General features: G+C 34.0%; 1 protein-coding gene across 5 annotated transcripts in view; it reads right to left on the reverse strand.

The window, feature by feature from the left end:
- LOC141560979 (ADP-ribosylation factor-like protein 13B) overlaps positions 1-12722 on the reverse strand; it is a 103159-nt gene that overhangs the window by 37116 nt on the left and 53321 nt on the right. For all 5 annotated transcript variants that reach the window (XR_012487923.1, XR_012487924.1, XM_074299851.1 and 2 more), the window contains 3 exons: positions 11424-11529; positions 10022-10224; positions 495-615 (listed from right to left, as the gene is read on the reverse strand). Coding sequence is in view for 3 of the 5 variants with exons in the window: in XM_074299851.1 (XP_074155952.1) it covers positions 495-615; positions 10022-10224; positions 11424-11529 (430 nt within the window). In the remaining 2 variants the exon portion in view is untranslated. The remainder of the gene's footprint in view (positions 1-494; positions 616-10021; positions 10225-11423; positions 11530-12722) is intronic.

Raw genomic sequence — 12722 nt, forward strand, 5'->3', positions numbered from 1 at the left:
ATAAAAGAACAATATTGAAATGTAAGAAACAATGGCAATGGCTTAGTATTTCATTATGTTCATTCCTTCATTTTGTTTCACTTCATTCTATCTTTCTTACAATTATGCTTCCCACTTTGACAGGGAGAGACCGACCCATAATTTATTTCATTGGTCTCTCCCTCTGAGGAAGGAATTTCTGCCAAGGCAGGGTAGCACCTTCTCTGAAACTCAGAATCATTTAAAGTTGCCTGGATACTTAGAAGTGAAGGAACTTGGACAAAATCCCACAGCAATTCTGTGTCAGAGGTAACTTGGTTTTTCTAGGTTTGAAATCAGTTTTCTCTTCCCTTACATCACATCTCCCTAGCATAAGGGGGAAAAATCATGTTATTCCTCCCCCAGAACCATTAAATATCTTTTGGCAATTATTTCTTTGGCTTTCCTTTTATGATCCTCTAAATGCTTTCTTATGAACTTTGGCTAAAACAAAAATTGTATGTCATCATACATACCTCCATGAGTACAGCATTTATTGGTTGAAATGGATTGGCAATAAATGGATCAGAATCGATATCAGAATCAAAGCCAGCAAATTCAGGATGCTCTGTGGCATGTTCTTTCTCCCTCTCTTCTCTGTTAGAGAAGCAAGAAAAACAATCTCTCATTGAAAAGTTTTAACATACATGAATTGTAAATAAGTTAAGTAAATAAGTTTTTAAAAATACAAACAATTTAACATAAAATTACTTGTAATTCACTTCTAGTCACCTTTCATGAATTCAAATATTCTTCTAGCCTAAACCACATGATGACATTGTGCATTGTTAGGTCTTTCCTTTTTCCCTACTTTCGAATAGGCTGGTCCCCTACAGCTCCTCAAGTCCTCAGCCTTTTAGAAGCCCATCATAAGCTCAAGTAACATCTTCTATATGAGGCATTTTATGATTAATTTAATTAGTAGCACTCTGATAAAATTACTTTGTGTATATCATGTATATACATGTATAAATGTCTCATAAGTATTCATAAGCTTTTCTCATGTAAGTTCCTTGAAAATTTAAGGCATTTATTTTGTCCTAATACCTGCTACAGTACCTAACAAATAGTAACATATGGTTGCTGATGGACTGGTTTTTTTTATTTTTTATTTTTTTAATCCTAAGTGCAACTTTGGCGAGAAGGGAAATTCTTTGACTAATTTCCAATCTCATCAAGGTCATGGGTTTTTAATGTGTGTGTGTGTGTGTGTGTGTGTGTGTGTGTGTGTGTATATACATATATATATATACACATATATGTATATATACACACACACACACACACACACATATTATCTATTCTAACTGAAAATAACTTGTTTACCAGTTTGTCCATTAAAAATAAGTCTGCATTAGTATTATAAGTAAGTGGTGGCATAGAAGACATGAATAACTTTCCCTCCCAAATCTTATCTTTATAACATAGCTGATGTTTTGACATACCAGATAATTATTATTTTGCCTGACTAGTGTTTCCTGTTTTTTCTTAAATATGTTTATATAAACACAGAGTGCATACACACACACACACACACACACACACACACACACACACACACACACATATAATTTACTTGGCACACTTAAAAGATGGAAAACAGGTAGAAAAAATAATACATCATTTGGACTGATATGTTTAAACCATTGCCTAATATAGTTGTACTCCTGTACAATGGTAAATGGACCAACTAAAATTTGCTTGCTGTGACATAGATATATAATAAAATGACATAGATAAAATAAAGCAATACATCAGATAATTACCACTGTCTCTATTATATATAGCAAATGATATGTGAAAGATATGTGAAAAATATGTGAAAGATAGAGAGTTCCTAAAACAAAATAGTCACTATATAATAAAAGAACATTTTAAATGTTTATCAGCCCTGAATTATAACCGTGACATAATGACAGTAAGGGTCATAGCTGAAACTTTTAAGACTTATACATTCTATTATGAAAATATGTCTAATGTAACCTTTCATGCTGCACCTCAATTTGACTTCATTTTTCAAGGTATTTGTTTGGAAATCATTTAAAAACATGATCAGGTACATCTATGAACGTTTCATTAAAAACAGTATTTTATTTTCCAAATATACTGGAAATGAGTGACTATCACTGAAGACTAAATGATAAGAAATGAAAAGTTTTTGTATCACTCATAGATTCACACTTATGTGCTCTGCTCACCAGAAAGGCCCTTGAATAAAGTATGGTTGGGTCTGCATGAGGAAGCAGGAAAGGAAAAAAAAAAAAAAAAAAAAGAGGACTATTACAAGGAAAGCTGTCTATCAAATGGTTTATAGATTTTTGGGAGGAAAGAATAAAAATGTTCTGAAAAAAAAATATTGATTTCATCCATTTAAAAAAATGTTCATGAAAATGCTTGCCTTGTATACAACAGGAAAAAGAAGAGACTCAAAAAAAAACTCAGGAGAGCCAAGATGGCGGAGAAGAAACACACAACTCAGTGAACGTCCTCACTCCCTCACAACCAATTAGATAAATTAAGTCTCAGAATTAGCTCAGGACTGATAGATACCACAAGGACTGGAAGCACGACTTACCAGCTGAAGAGAATCTGGAGTTTCAACAGGAAAGGTCAGTTCTCAGGGGAGGAATAAGAAAGACCAGCACAGACGGTGGGGTAGGGGCACACTGCGCCCATTGCGCTGGGAGGGGCTCTGGGATCAGAGAAGCCACTGAGGTAAAGGAATCTGGCACAGGCTGTCAGCTCTTCTCTGCTAATTATTTAGCAGTTGAGAAGAGAAAGCCAAAATATTTTAAAACTCAAATTAGATTTTCCCCAATCCTGGGGGTGACTCAGCAGATCTCTTGGCACCAGGGGGTGTGGCCTCAGCTACCTCCTGAGAATAGTTAAGAGATTGACAAGTGGGTGGATACGGCCCAAGGCAACACACACTGCCTAGCTTAGCTGGAGGGAGTGGAACTCAGCTCCAGGAAGTCCCAGAGAAGCAGAACCTTTGAACTAGGGACCGCGGTTTCTGGCAGACACTTCCAGTTTGAGCACAGGGGCTTCTCACGTCACCTGCTGCAGACATCCACTCCCCACCCGGACACATAGGCTGGGCTTCGTGCTGTCTTCACTATTCTACGCCCTCGAAGCACAGTAGTGTTATTCACCTCTGAGGCACTTCCAGGGAGGGGGTGGGGAACTCTCTCCCAGAGCTCTCTCTTAGCTCAGGCTCAGGGGCCGCTGCATCCATCCAGTCTGGGAGGAAGCTGGTAAAGAAGTAAATAATTTCCTACCCCAGGGACAGACCCCAAAACATTTTTTTAAATATGAGCAAAAAAGCTAGAAAAACTATAGATTCCTTCTATACAGAGAAAGAGCGGGTATCCAACCCCGAGGAAGTTGACAGCAGAGAATCAGCAGATAACAACCTAAAGGGGAACGATTCCTGCCCCCCATCACATAACTCTCTCCTAGAAGAAGCTCTTAAAAAATTAAGGGAGTTTGAAGAAAAATGGGGAAAGGAAAGGGAAGCTATGATAGAGAATAACAACGTCCTGAAATTGGAGTTGGAAAAAATAAAGAATTCACAGGAGATGCAGGGAAACAAAATTAGTGAATTAGAAAAGGTTAAAAAAAACACAGGAAAGTAGGATTTCTGAATTGGAAAAGATAAAAAAGTCTCAAGAAAATAGAATTTCTGAATTGGAAAAAGAAAATAATTCTCAAAAAAAAAAAATTAGGGAAATGGAAAAAATTCAATAGAGCAAAATAATTCATTTAAAAACGAAATTGGGCATTTACAAAAAGAACTAAAAACTGTGAAAGAAGAAAATAACTCCTTAAAAGTCAGGATGGAACAAATAGAAATGAATGATTCACAGAGAACCCAAGAATCAGTCAAACAAAACAAAAAAAATGAGAAGCTGGAGAACAACGTCAAATACTTACTGGGAAAATCTATAGACCTGGAAAATAGATCTAGGAGAGATAATCTGCGGATTATTGGACTTCCAGAAAACTATGACCAAAAAAAGAGCCTAGATTCTATTTTACAGGAAATTATCAAAGAGAACTGTCCTGAGATAATAGAAACAGAAGGGAAAGTAGATGTGGAAAGAATTCATCGAACTCCTTCTGAAATAGACCCTAAAAAAAGAACACCACGGAATATTGTGGCTAAGCTGCAGAATTACCACACAAAGGAGAAAATCCTGCAAGCAGCTAGAAAAAAACAATTTAAATACCAAGGTGCCACAATAAGGGTCACCCAAGATCTGGCTGCCTCCACATTAAAAGATAGAAGGGCCTGGAACCTGATATTCCGTAAGGCAAAAGATCAAGGACTGCAACCAAGAATGAACTACCCAGCTAAGTTTAGCATCTTTTTCCATGGAAGAAGATGGTCATTCAATGAAACAGAGGAATTCTATATGTTTCTAAGGAAAAAAACCAGACTTAAACAAAAAATTTGATCTACATCCACAAGACTGAAGAGAAATAGAAAAAGGTACACAGAACCCTTGAGAACTGTAACTCTGTTGTGGGTATATAAAAAATACTCAAGGATAATATGATTTTACTGATATAAAAGAAAAAAAGGGGGGTGTAGTAAAGGGAAGGAGGTCGGTTCAGAAAAAGGGGAAGGAGTGATAAAAAGAGGGAAATTACATCCCAGGAAGAGACATAGAAAATACACCATATCTGAGGGAACTTAGTGAGGGGGAGAATCATTGTGTGAATCTTACTCTCATCAGAAGAGGCTCAAAGAGTAAATAATTAACATATTTGTTTTTCAGAGAATTTTCTCTCACCTCATTAAAAGGGGGGAGAGGAAAAGGGAAAAGGAAAAGGAGAATAAGTGAAGGGACTTGGAGGGAGGGGGGAGGGATCCTAAAAAAAAAGAAAAAAAAAAAAAGAGGGAGGGTTGCACGTCACAAGGGGGGTCTGTAAATTAAATATCGGGTAGGGGGATCAGGGGGGTCAAGGGAAAAAAGCATAATCTGGGGATAATACGATGGCAGGAAATACAGAATTAGTAATTTTAACTGTAAATGTAAATGGGATGAACGATCCCATCAAACGGAGACGGATAGCAGATTGGATCAAAAAGCAGGATAATTTGATTTTACTGATATAAAAGAAAAAAAGGGGGGTGTAGTAAAGGGAAGGAGGTCAGTTCAGAAAAAGGGGAAGGAGTGATAAAAAGAGGGAAACTACATCCCAGGAAGAGACATAGAAAATACACCATATCTGAGGGAACTTAGTGAGGGGGAGAATCATTGTGTGAATCTTACTCTCATCAGAAGAGGCTCAAAGAGTAAATAATTAACATATTTGTTTTTCAGAGAATTTTCTCTCACCTCATTAAAAGGGGGGAGAGGAAAAGGGAAAAGGAAAAGGAGAATAAGTGAAGGGACTTGGAGGGAGGGGGGAGGGATCCTAAAAAAAAAGAAAAAAAAAAAAAAGAGGGAGGGTTGCACGTCACAAGGGGGGTCTGTAAATTAAATATCGGGTAGGGGGATCAGGGGGGTCAAGGGAAAAAAGCATAATCTGGGGATAATACGATGGCAGGAAATACAGAATTAGTAATTTTAACTGTAAATGTAAATGGGATGAACGATCCCATCAAACGGAGACGGATAGCAGATTGGATCAAAAAGCAGAACCCTACAATATGTTGCCTACAGGAAACACACTTAAAGCAGGGAGATACATACAGAGTAAAGGTAAAAGGTTGGAACAGAGCCTATTATGCTTCAGGTAAAGCCAAAAAAGCAGGGGTAGCTATCCTTATCTCAGATCAAGCAAAAGCAGAAGTAGATCTCCTTAAAAAAGATAAGGAAGGAAACTATATCCTGCTGAAAGGTAGCATAAATAATGAAGTCATATCAATACTAAACATATATGCACCAAGTGGTATAGCATCTAACTTTCTAAAGGAAAAGTTAAGAGAACTGCAAGAAGAAATAGACAGTAAAACTATATATAGTGGGAGATCCCAACCTTGCACTCTCAGATTTAGACAAATCAAACCACAAAACAAACAAGAAAGAAATTAAAAAAGTAAATAGAACATTAGAAAAACTAGGTATGATAGACCTTTGGAGAAAACTGAATGGCAATAGGAAGGAATATACTTTCTTCTCAGCAGTTCATGGATCCTATACAAAAATTGACCATATATTAGGACATAAAGATCTCAAAATTAAATGTAGGAAGGCAGAAATAATAAATGCCTTCTTCTCAGATCACAATGCAATAAAAGCTACATTCAGTAAAAAGTTAGGGGTAAATAGACCAAAAAGTAATTGGAAACTGAATAATCTCATTTTAAAGAATGACTGGGTGAAAGAGCAAATTATAGAAACAATTAACAATTTCACCCAAGATAATGATAATGATGAGACATCATATCAAAATCTTTGGGATGCAGCTAAAGCAGTAATAAGGGGAAATTTTATATCTTTAGAGGCTTATTTGAAGAAAATTGAGAAAGAGAAGATTAACGAATTGGGCTTACAACTTAAAAGGCTAGAAAAAGACCAAATTAAAAACCCCCAACCAAAAATTAAACTCGAAATACAAAAATTAAAAGGAGAAATCAATAAAATTGAAAGTAAAAAAACTATTGAATTAATAAATAAAACCAAGAGTTGGTTTTATGAAAAAGCCAATAAAATAGATAAACCTTTGGTAAATTTGATCAAAAAAAAGAAAGAGGAAAATCAAATTGATAGTCTTACAAATGAAAAGGGGGATCTTTCCACCAATGAAGAGGAAATTAGAGAAATAATAAGGAGTTACTTTGCCCAACTTTATGCCAATAAATTTGATAACTTAAGTGAAATGGATGACTTCCTCCAAAAATATAGGCTCCCTAGATTAACAGAGGAGGAGATAAATTGCTTAAATAGTCCCATTTCAGAAAAGAAATAGAACAAGCTATTAATCAACTCCCAGGAAAAATCCCAGGGCCAGATGGATTCACATGTGAATTCTACCAAACATTTAAAGAACAATTAGCCCCAATGTTATATAAATTATTTGAAAAAATAGGGGATGAAGGAGTCCTACCAAACTCCTTTTATGACACAGACATGGTACTGATACCTAAACCTGGTAGATCGAAAACTGAGAAAGAAAATTATAGACCAATCTCCTTAATGAATATTGATGCTAAAATCTTAAATAAGATATTAGCAAAAAGACTTCAGAAAATCATCTCCAAGATAATACACTATGATCAAGTAGGATTTATTCCAGGAATGCAGGGCTGGTTTAATATTAGGAAAACTATTAATATAATTGACCATATTAATAATCAAATTAATAAGAACCATATGATCATCTCAATAGATGCAGAAAAAGCATTTGACAAAATCCAACATCCATTCCTACTAAAAACTCTTGAGAGTATAGGAATAAATGGATTATTCCTTAGAATAATCAGGAGTATATATTTAAGACCGTCAGTAAGCATAATATGCAATAGAAATAAACTGCAACCTTTCCCAGTAAGATCAGGAGTGAAACAAGGTTGCCCACTATCACCATTACTATTCAATATAGTACTAGAAACGCTAGCCTCGGCAATAAGAGCCGAGAAAGAGATTCAAGGAATTAGAGTAGGAAATGAGGAAATTAAACTATCACTTTTTGCAGATGACATGATGGTATACTTAGAGAACCCCAAAGACTCTGCTAAAAAGCTACTAGAAATAATTCAAAATTTCAGCAAAGTGGCAGGATACAAAATAAATCCACATAAATCCTCGGCATTTTTATATATCACTAACAAAATGCAACAGCAAGAGATACAAAGAGAAATTCCATTCCAAACAAATGTTGAGAGTATAAAATATTTGGGAATCCATCTACCAAAGAAAAGTCAGGAATTATATGAGAAAAATTACAAAACACTTGCCACAAAAATAAAATCAGATTTAAATAATTGGAAAGACATTCAGTGCTCTTGGATAGGCCGAGCGAATATAATAAAGATGACAATACTCCCCAAACTAATCTATTTATTTAGTGCTATACCAATCAGACTCCCAAGAAACTATTTTAATGACCTAGAAAAAATAACAACAAAATTCATATGGAAGAATAAAAGGTCAAGAATTGCAAGGGAACTAATGAAAAAAAACTCAGAGGAAGGTGGTCTAAGTGTACCTGATCTAAAGCTATATTATATAGCAGCAGTCACCAAAACCATTTGGTATTGGCTAAGAAATAGACCGGTAGATCAGTGGAACAGATTAGATACAAAGGACAAAAAAGGGTACATCTACAGCAATCTAATCTTTGACAAACCCACAGATTCCAACATTAGGGATAAAAATTCATTATTCGGAAAAAACTGTTGGGAAAACTGGAAATTAGTATGGCAGAAATTAGATATGGATCCACACTTAATACCATATACCAAGATAAGATCAAAATGGGTCCATGATTTAGGCATAAAGAGGGAGATAATAAATAGATTGGAGGAACAGAGGATAATCTACCTCTCAGACTTGTGGAGGAGGAAGGAATTTATGACCAGAGGAGAACTAGAGATCATTATTGATCACAAAATAGAAGATTTTGATTACATCAAACTAAAAAGTTTCTGTACAAATAATACTAATGCAAACAAGATTAGAAGGGAAATAACAAATTGGGAAAATATTTTTAAAAACAAAGGTTCTGACAAAGGTCTCATTTCCAAAATATATAGAGAACTGACCATAATTTATAAGAAACCGAACCATTCTCCAATTGATAAATGGTCAAAGGATATGAACAGACAATTCTCAGAGGAAGAAATTGAAACTATATCCACTCACATGAAAGAGTGTTCCAAATCACTACTGATCAGAGAAATGCAAATTAAGACCACTCTGAGATACCACTACACACCTGTCAGATTGGTTAAGATGACAGGAACAAATAATGACAAATGTTGGAGGGGATGTGGGGAAATTGGGACACTAATACATTGCTGGTGGAGTTGTGAAAGAATCCAGCCATTCTGGAGAGCAATCTGGAATTATGCCCAAAAAGTTATCAAACTGTGCATACCCTTTGACCCAGCAGCGCTACTACTGGGATTATATCCCAAAGAAATACTAAAGAGCGGAAAGAAACATATATGTGCCAAAATGTTTGTGGCAGCTCTTTTTGTTGTAGCTAGAAACTGGAAGATGAATGGATGTCCATCAGTTGGAGAATGGTTGGGTAAATTGTGATATATGAAGGTTATGGAATATTATTGCTCGGTAAGAAATGGCCAGCAGGAGGAATATAGAGAGGCCTGGAGAGACTTAAATCAACTGATGCTGAGTGAAATGAGCAGAACCAGAAGATCACTGTACACTTCAACAACAATACTGTATGAGGATGTATTCTGATGGAAGTGGAAATCTTCAACATAAAGAAGATCCAACTCACTTCCAGTTGATCAATGATGGACAGAGGTAGCTACACCCAGAGAAGAAACACTGGGAGGGGAATGTAAATTGTTAGCACTAATATCTGTCTGCCCAGGTTGCATGTACCTTCGGATTCTAATGTTTATTGTGCAACAAGAAAATGATATTCACACACATGTATTGTACCTAGACTATATTGTAACACATGTAAAATGTATGGTATTGCCTGTCGTCGGGGGGAGGGAATAGAGGGAGGGGGGTAATTTGGAAAAATGAATACAAGGGATAATATTATAAAATATATATATATATATATATATATATATATAATATATATATATAATAAAAAAAAAAAACTCAGGATATGTAGATATTTTTTTTTGATAGAATCTGTCCAATAAGTGTATATATATAAGCGTAATACATAGCGTATTGCAAACATATCATTCAAACTTGTAGATACAAAGGATCCATAGAAATAAATTCTCACCCAGTGGCTTCCTTCATAAAGAAAGAGGAAACTGAATTAATAAAAATAACAAATATACATTACTCCCATAATCTTATATGAGACATATTTAGTTGTGTTTTCTAATTTGTACCTTTCTTTTCGTAGTTGCCTCACTCGCTCAGCTCGTTCCTGTTTCTCCATTTCCTCAAAAACTTGTTGAGCTTTTGTGTCTCTTTCAACACGTGCTTTTAAACCATCGAAGTCATTGCCAATGCAGTTCAGAAGCCAAAAAAGACCTCTTCTTATAGACTTGTCAATTTTTTTGCCAGTGCCCAACACTGTTGAACAACCTTTCTAAAAAAGCATGGTAAATATGTAAAACTACTTAATGGTAAATGGTAAACACATGAACATTACCTAGACACAAAATATAAGGCATTTAATCATATTAAGAGAGCTGTCTCAAAGTAACTGCATAATATACATATAAAAATCTAAAGTAAAAATACATATCTCTCTCTCTCTCTCTCTCTCTCTCTCTCATATATATATATATATATATATATATATATATATATATATATATATATATCTTTTCATTTAATTTGCATAAGGATCACAAAGTTAGTCCAAAGTGCTAATTTTGCACATGAGGAAGCTGAGCACCATAAAGGTTAAGTGACTTCTTCATAACCACACAGCTAGTAAGAATCTGAGGCAGGATTCAAAACCAGGTTTTCCTAATTTTGAGTCCAGTACTCTATCTACTATACCAGGTTAATTAAATGAGTGTAATATAATTTAAAAACTTCAAAGCACAATTTATATGTCAATTATTGTTACTATTATCATCGCCAACTTATTTGCACATAAAGGAAATGAAATACAGAAAATTCTAAAGTCTAAAGTTTTAATTTTAAATTTTAATAGCTAAATTTAGTAGAACTAAGACTTTTGGGGCACCTTATATTTTGACAACTTTGATATCACAAATATTATAATAGATTGGTGGCCTAGATGTTTGAAGTTGGTTGTGTCAATCTACTGAAATGTGAAAAGATAATATAAATTCTATTTACATTTATTTTTAAGTTAAAAAAGTTAAAAATGTATACACACACAGATTATTATCACTAGTATCCTCTCTGGACCTGGACTACATATCACTCAAGTTTCATGGGCAATATCCGGGATATCTCAAGGCAAGAGTGGAACTTACATATTATAAAAATTACCTTAAAAAGCCTCAATATTCATTTTGTAATATCAAGTTTAACTTTACTTTCTATGATATGATTACAAGCTCTACAGCAATGAAAAATTAAGTTTTTTTAAAAATTACTGTACTGACAGTTTATAAAAGTTAATTTAATTGAAAATAAATGTTACAGCATTTATCAACACTAATAAATATAGTTAGAGAAAATATGACTTGTCACATTATAGTGTCATATAGGCTTTTTTATATGAATTTCTCTGAAAAGACTGATTTTCCATAAAAATAATTATTCATAAAATAATTAGGAAACAGAATGAGGGATTGAGAAACTTACCATCTGACAGACACATTTTTGCTCATTGACCAGTTTGTCTAGAGATAAACATTCGATTAGACATGCTTCTGACAAAGCTCCTTCTTTATCTTGTTTATTTGCCAACCTAGGAAACAAAAATAAAAGATGGCTTTATAATAGCTTATAATCAAGTTATTCAAAAGTCAAGCCATTTTAAAACACCTTTATATGTGTATAAATAAATACACGTGTGTATATGTGTGTGTGTGTGTATATGTATTAAGTTTTTATCCATTAACTATGGCTTTAGAAAATTCTCTAAGATTTACTTAACTCTTTATTTGTAAAGCAAATTGTTCAGAGAATCATAGAAATTATTTAGTCTGCTGTGCATTATTATTGGCTGTGGAAAAGAAGTCTTCCTCATTTTGAATTTAGCAACAGCCTTCACACCTCAAAGTTAATAACTGATTTAATATTCTCTACTTGCTGTATTTAAGTGACCAAAGACCTATGGTGATTATCTTTCTCATACAGTAATAAAAATGAGATAGTAAAATATTTAAATCTTTCTCATACAGTAATAAAAATGAGATAGTAAAATATTTAAAACATTTTGAAAACTTTAAAACATTACTTGTCCATTGTTATATTTTTCATATAACCTAATACAATCAAGAACAATTAGGTACAAATAAATTTATTTACCTGGGTCAACATATCACTCCACTAGAATATATACTCTTGAAATCAAAAACCATTATTTTGTCTCTTGTGTTCCAAGGGCCTAGGCAAGTGATAATATTCATATGTTGAACTGCATGTTAATAAGTGGGAATGCAAAAACAAAACAAAACAAAATAAAAAAACTCCATATCTCTCTATGAGCCTGCCAAATTATAGTGTATTAGAAATTATATTTGCTATAGATCAAGATTTCTAATGATCATATTTAATAATTACTGCCATTTATATTATGTTTTAACATTTGCCAAGAACTTCATTCATTTGAGCCTTACCACAACCCTGGCAAGTAAATACTACAGGTAATATTATTCAACACTCAGCAACATTTCATGATTCGCCTATGGTTATACAGTAAGTGTCAAAGGTAGGATTAGAACAAATGTCTTCCTATTCTCAAGTTTAGCATGCTATTCAATACACTACAATGTCTTATATTTAAGATCTTTTGGTTTCCCTAGTTCTATCATTCTTTCTGATATACATCCCACAAATATCTACAGAATTAAATTATAGAACTTTCTGTCATTTAAAATATTCTTTTTCACTCTTTAAAACAAAATATAATCAGTACATTCTGAAGTAAATGTCATG

The sequence above is a fragment of the Sminthopsis crassicaudata genome, chromosome 3 (assembly GCF_048593235.1).
Source record: "Sminthopsis crassicaudata isolate SCR6 chromosome 3, ASM4859323v1, whole genome shotgun sequence".
Taxonomy (NCBI): Eukaryota; Metazoa; Chordata; class Mammalia; order Dasyuromorphia; family Dasyuridae; genus Sminthopsis; species Sminthopsis crassicaudata.